The 6,498-nt window shown below is 28.5% G+C and overlaps 1 protein-coding gene across 1 annotated transcript; it reads right to left on the bottom strand.

Moving 5' to 3' along the window:
- Positions 1–2,742: 2,742 nt before the first annotated feature.
- Positions 2,743–4,804, bottom strand: LOC110641087 (aquaporin PIP2-1). The gene is made up of 4 exons (XM_021792682.2): positions 4,355–4,804; positions 3,570–3,865; positions 3,210–3,350; positions 2,743–3,110 (listed from the first exon to the last, which is right to left on the bottom strand). Exons 1-4 carry the CDS (start codon positions 4,653–4,655, stop codon positions 2,991–2,993), a joined length of 858 nt encoding a protein of 285 aa, XP_021648374.1. The 5' UTR covers positions 4,656–4,804; the 3' UTR covers positions 2,743–2,990.
- Positions 4,805–6,498: the final 1,694 nt, after the last annotated feature.

The following is a 6,498-nucleotide window of genomic DNA, read 5'->3' as shown; positions in this document are numbered from 1 at the left end:
TTATCACGTTTACCGAGAAGCCAATTGTTGTGCAGACTGATTGGCGTCCTGGGCTTATAAGCTTCCTCTGGAATTGTCTTGCCTGATTTCTCCCCTAGTTAGCACTCTTTCACTGCTTCAAGGCCATAACTGCTGGAGTCAGTTTCAGCCAATGAATTTTTTACTGAGTTTATTTCTCCCCTTCTAAAAAAAAAATTTATTGTAAATTTTTTATTTCAGTATTAATTATGTAATATTATATTTTTAAAATTATTTAATTTAATAATATATCAATATAAAAAAATATAAATTTAAATTTTTATTACATAATAAATTTATGCTACAACTTAACTTGAATTCTACATTTAGAGAAGATTTTATGAAAATTTTAACAAATTAATTTAATTTAATACGCCATTCATCTCATAAAAATAAATTTATTACCTTATAGTATTGTTATGATGCCATGGAATAATATTCTCTTGATTTAACTTTCTCTATATGTCCCATCACTCCAACGTCAATGGAGCTATTAACCCATGGAATCATTCAACTTGAACCAAATTGTTGTATTACTTATTGATTTGTACAGGTTGATACGAAATCTTCAATGGTGAGAATCTAATTATTAATGCAACTGGGGAGGAATATATGCTTAGCAACTAGTCAATGCTTGGGAAATGTGATGTTAGAATCACTGAAACAAATGGGTAAGAATCATATCTTCATTGAAATTTAGAAAAACAAACAAAATGGGTAGATAATGAACTTTGAATTGGAGACAAAAATCCAATAATCACATGGAATCTCTTCTCTTTTAGCCTTTTGAACCAAATTCTTGTAAATTCATTTTAATGTTGTTTAATTCACATTCAATGCAGCGCTTGTAATTTGGTAATGGTGAATTACAGGTTAGAATTAAGAGTTTAGATAGTATTATTGTTGGAGCTATTATTAAAAAAGTATTTTTTTAAATGTATCGATAAGAGGGTATTAAATAATAATTTAAAATTTAATTTAATAAATATTAGTTATAAAAATATTAAAATAATAAAATAATTTTTTTCAAAATAATTTTTTTCAATATCTCCTACATTTTTCTTAAAAAATAGTTTTGGCCATCCAATTTAAAAGCCAAATAGGTATTTAGTATTTTAACCCTCTTGAGGAGAGGTTCGTCTTTTATAGGCATCACTTGGGGAAGGAAGGAAAAATAAGAAAGAAATTAGGGGGAAAATAAATTTCAAGAGAAAAGGAAGGGAGGTTTTTCAGAGCTAAGTGGAAATTAAGATGTTCAAGGAAATGGTTTTATTTTTTTATTTTTTATTTTTTTTGTTGAGGGCAAATACAATTTCCTTGATAGAGGAGTTCAATTTGTGTTTAATCATACTAAAAATGTGTTTACTTTTAACTTTTGATTTAAAAATATATTTTTTTAGTTTATAAGTCAAATTAAAAATAAATAATTAATTATTTAATAAATTACTTAAAAATAACTTTTAAATAATTTAAATATTTAATTAAAAAGTATTTAAAGTAATTTAATAGTGAAATTATGAAAAATGATATGTAATTAATTGTTGTAATTATTAAAATGAGAATAATATTGATATTTTTAAAAATTATTAGGATAATATAATTATTTACTTAGTCAAAAAATTATTTTAAAATAAATAAATAAGTTATAAATAATGTGTTTTTACTTATGACTTCTGACTTATTTTAAGTGTTTTTTTTTTTAACTTATAAATAAAACCAAATTTACGACTTTCTACTTATATTTAAATTTAACCGACTTATAAATCAAACCAAATACACTCTAATTCATTGACTATATTCATATCTAAATTTTTGTTTGTTTCAAAATGCTTATTTAATGAGAAGTATAATTTTTAGGAAATACACTTGCAAAGAATTTGTTTCCTATAAAGTATAACACAAATATGTTTAGGGTACAAATTAACTTACCAATAAATTATTTTCTTCTATATTATAAAAGATAATAATATTTAAAATATTATTTAAAATTTAACAAATTAAGAGATAAATTAATATATTATATTACACTTAACTAGAAAAGTATAACTTATCAAGTCTCACCTATGAAAACTATTTCCCTTAAACAAGAGAAATAATTTTGATAATACAAACTAAGACTTTTTTTTTTTTGACACTTTCCAATATATTCTAATTCCTTAGTCTACTTACCATCAACCAATTAAGGCTAATCCTTAACTAAATTTTGAGATTTTATGATACAGTGATAAGTAAAAAGAAGTACTTAAAAGTCCAACTTAAACTTGGATTTCTATTATAATTTGAATTTTTTTAATTCCTGTTTAGTTTTGATTAGTTATTTTTAGTTTATTTAAGATCTAAAATACTTTTACTATTTAATTTAAGACCTTTAAATTATTTTCTACTTAGATTAACATTTAGAACACTATCCCTTTGCATCATTTTATTGAAAAATTAGATAATTCAATGTTAAATAGTGAAAAGTCATCAATTTAATCAACTCCTCTTTAAGTATTTTAGAATTAAAGATTTAGTAGTTAGGATAATTTGGTGTGATATTTGCATTATTATGAAATGAATACTTGATTTGGAACAAAATATGGAAACATAATATGTGAAAATGAAACTTTAGCTCATAATAAAACAAGCATAGCCTACACTTATAATAAAAGCAAAAGAGCCTCTAACTTTTCTTGCAAGCATAATAAGTGCAAAGAAGAAAAAATAGACAATAGATGATGATGATGAACCAACCAAGAAAACCATCATAACATTGCTAAGTGAACTCAAACAAAACAAATAAAAAAGGGATAACCAAAAGCCTCCCATTTTCAAAGAGGCTTTTATATCTACAAATTCCATAATTCTTTCAAGCCTCTCTTCTCACATTTTCAACCCCCCCAACAACAAAGAACACACCAGAAGGGCTAATAATGAAACCAACCAGCACATGCTTTTCCTTCATTATTAGTTTAGAAAAATTATTTCTTCCCTTAAACAGTTGGGTTGCTCCTGAATGACCCAAGAGCCTTCACAGCTCCTGCCCTCAAGATGAATTGGTGATAGAAGGCTGCGATGGCTGCACCAATGAAGGGTCCAACCCAAAAGATCCACTGCAAGAAAAAAATAATTTAACAAGAAAATTAAGTACCCATTACCATGTTTAATTAATAACCATAATTAAGTTGATGAATATGTTTATATATACTGACATGATCATCCCAGGGCTTGTCCTGATTGTAGATAACAGCAGCTCCTAGACTCCTGGCTGGGTTGATGCCGGTTCCAGTGATTGGAATGGTGGCCAAGTGAACCATGAATACAGCAAATCCAATTGGGAGTGGAGCCAAAACCTAATTTTACAATTAAATAAAAAAAATTTGTTAATCATTAATATATAAACAGGCATTAAGATTTGCTAAAGTCAGCAAAACACATGGTTCATGATATCATACCATAGCACATGTGAAACAAGCATGCAAATCTTTATGAGAACAATTAATTAGTGATTACTAATTATAGCCCAAAAGTCTCAGAGAATTAATTTCTCTGAGAAATGTTATGATACATACAGGCACATGGGAGTCTCTGGCATTCCTCTTCGGATCTGTGGCGGAAAACACTGTGTAGACCAAAACAAAAGTCCCGATGATCTCGGCACCCAATCCAACGCCTTTGCTGTACCCAGCAGCCAGACTGTTGGCCCCACCACCATACCTCTTATAGAAGGAACTCTGGAAGGCCTTCACCAATCCGACACCGGCTATGGCTCCCAAGCACTGGGCCACCATGTACATGACGGCCCGTACCAGTGAGACCTTTCGGGCCAGGAACAACCCGAATGTCACTGCTGGGTTAATGTGCCCTCCTGCGCAGATTTGAAAAATCACGTAACTATCTGCTAAAATACGCTAACAATTGAAGAAAAAGCCAAGGCTGTGCCTGTGTATTAGTCTGGGTACAAGCTCATCAACTTTTCTTAAGAAAATCTGATTTCTAAAAACAAAAACTTTTCTTGAGAAAATCTTTAAAAGGAAAATGCTTTTTTTTTTTTTCTTTTTTCAAGTATAAAAGGCAAATCCTTTTTCGTATCTAGCTTAAGAAAAAGGGACATAATATTCATTAAAGATAGTACGCAATTAACAAAGAAACTAATAATCTGTTTGCTTCCCAAGAAAACTTGATGAGCAAAGAATACTTACTCCTTGGTGAAGAAGTGGGAAAATAATGGAAAAACTACTGTAAAAAACATTTACCATTCGAAGAAGCTACAAAAAGAAATCTTGAAGCTCTGAAAACTGCTCTAGGGAAGGAAGAAAGAAGGAAAGAGGAGGAAAATTGAAGCTATATATATCACCTGAAATACCAGCAGTGCAGTAAACAAGAATAAAGATCATGCCACCAAAGGCCCAAGCGATGCCAAGAATTCCAACACCACCACAAGAGTCAGCATTCTTTGCAGGATCAGTCTGGCTTTTGTATCCAATCACAGTCAAAACAGTGATGTAAAGAAAGAGCAAAGTTGCTATAAATTCAGCAATCAAGGCCCTGTAAAATGACCACTTGGTTAGCTCCACCGCATCAATCAATGGTGCTGGTGGTGGGTCATGGTAGTCCTTCGCTGGGAATGATCCTTGTTCTGTCACGTCCTTCACCATGGTCGACCCTCAGCAAAGAGAAACAGCAAGATTTTGTATATAAGGGGAGAGAGAGGGAGAGAGAGGGGGTTGGCGTTTTTGGTTTTGAGACTTAGGATACAGAGAAGCTGAGCTGAGCGAGTGTATAAATGGTGAAGGAGAGCGGGTAAAGTAAAGGCTGTTTTCTTTTCATTTTCTTTGTTTCCAAGGATTTTATTTTTTATTTCATAAAGTACTAATTTAGTCATTTTTCCATTTAATATTGAGAAACAATTTTTTAACAAAATTAAAACTAAGCATATTATAATTTTTTTTTTATCATAACAACCTTTTAAATAATATAATAAATGATTGATTATGAATTATTAATGAAATATAATATTTTATTATAACGTTTAATTTAGAAAAGAAATGCAGAAGCCACATGGGAATTGCACTAATGTTTTTGTTGTGGTTTTGGTTGGTTTGGCTTTCACAGAATCTACTACTTGACTTTTACTCCAGCGCCACCTCCTACCCGCACATAGCCTCTTTTGTCTGGCTCGCCCCCTTGCTTAATCTCCCTTTTATTTACTGCCTAATCTTGTGCTTCCCACTCACTCTCACAATCCTTTCTTATTACCAACTTGTTTTTGCCCATCTCACTCCCTTTTATTATTTTTTTTTTTATCTAAAGTTCAGAGGTTAGAGAGATATCCCCATCTCAAAGTCAGACTGAACTCATATATCCATTAACAAAGAATTTCATTAATTAAATTTAATAAATATTTTTTAATATTTTTAATTTAATTTATTTTAAGAAATAATTTTCTGAACAGCAGCATAAAACACAAGTAGCTGATCTGTTGATGAGCTTGACCTGATATGTCCTGTGATAGACGTAAGCTTTTACTAGATATGCCCTTAATTAAAGGGCAAGCTCTAAGAGGTTTGTTTTTCCCTTTTTTCCAAGGCAAGAAATTGAAAGAAAAAATTAAAAAAAAAAAAAAAAAATCATCTAACAGGCTTATTTTATATTTTTTGCAAAAAAAAAAAGAAAAACTTTCTTTTCATTTTATGATGTAGCAATGCCATATGTTAAAAGAGATATAAAGATAAGATTTTTGACATAAGTGACTTTTATATAAATTTTTTATTTTATGTTTTATATTGTAGCAATGTCATATATTTAATGATTTAAATTTTTAATTATTGATTGAATGATAAGGGTATGATTTTTGGACATAAATTGAAATTAATGAACAAATTGAAAATAATATCTCTAAGTTGACAGGTATAGGCTCTTACTGGATACACAATGGAAAGGAAGAAAAACAAGGGATGAAACACAAAGTGAGAAAAATATTTATTTTCCTCATTTTATATTTTTACATAAGATTTCTATTTATTTTCTTATTTTTCTTCCTTTCCTTATTTTTATTTCCTCCTACTTTTGCACATATTTTCTAATAGAGTGTTAGAGACGAAAATTAGCCTCAATTAAATAAACACTTATGGCCTGTTTAATATTGTCCATTTAATATTATTGTTAAAATTATTATTGAAAAAATTATTTTTTAAAATATATTTTATAATTATTAAAACTTTTTTTAAATAAATAAATATTTTCTTAAATAAAAAAATAATTTTTTATACTTTCGATCGAATGTAAAATAAGTTTAAAATTGAGTTTTAGGTTAAATAAGTTACTATACTGAGCACTTATAAAATAATATTTTTTAATAATAAGATATTATTTTTCTAATTTAAATATTAAAAATTTTATTTTTTATTAAAATAAATAAGAAAATGAAGAAATGTTAAAAAAATATTTAATATTAAAAATATTATTTAATATTTTGTTATTAAAAAAATAGATGAAATA

Source organism: Hevea brasiliensis, chromosome 8, assembly GCF_030052815.1.
Source record: "Hevea brasiliensis isolate MT/VB/25A 57/8 chromosome 8, ASM3005281v1, whole genome shotgun sequence".
Classification (NCBI taxonomy): Eukaryota; Viridiplantae; Streptophyta; class Magnoliopsida; order Malpighiales; family Euphorbiaceae; genus Hevea; species Hevea brasiliensis.
This window is presented reverse-complemented; position numbering and strand designations above follow the sequence as displayed.

Bases quoted from the DNA above. Each gene is read 5' to 3' on its own strand.
- LOC110641087 (XM_021792682.2), bottom strand. From the start codon at position 4,655: ATGGTGAAGGACGTGACAGAACAAGGATCATTCCCAGCGAAGGACTAC. The intron at 3,866-4,354 runs GTGATATATATA...AAATCTGCGCAG, and splicing joins CTGCACTGCTGGTATTTCAG to GAGGGCACATTAACCCAGCA. The intron at 3,351-3,569 runs GTATGTATCATA...TTGTAAAATTAG, and splicing joins CCAGAGACTCCCATGTGCCT to GTTTTGGCTCCACTCCCAAT.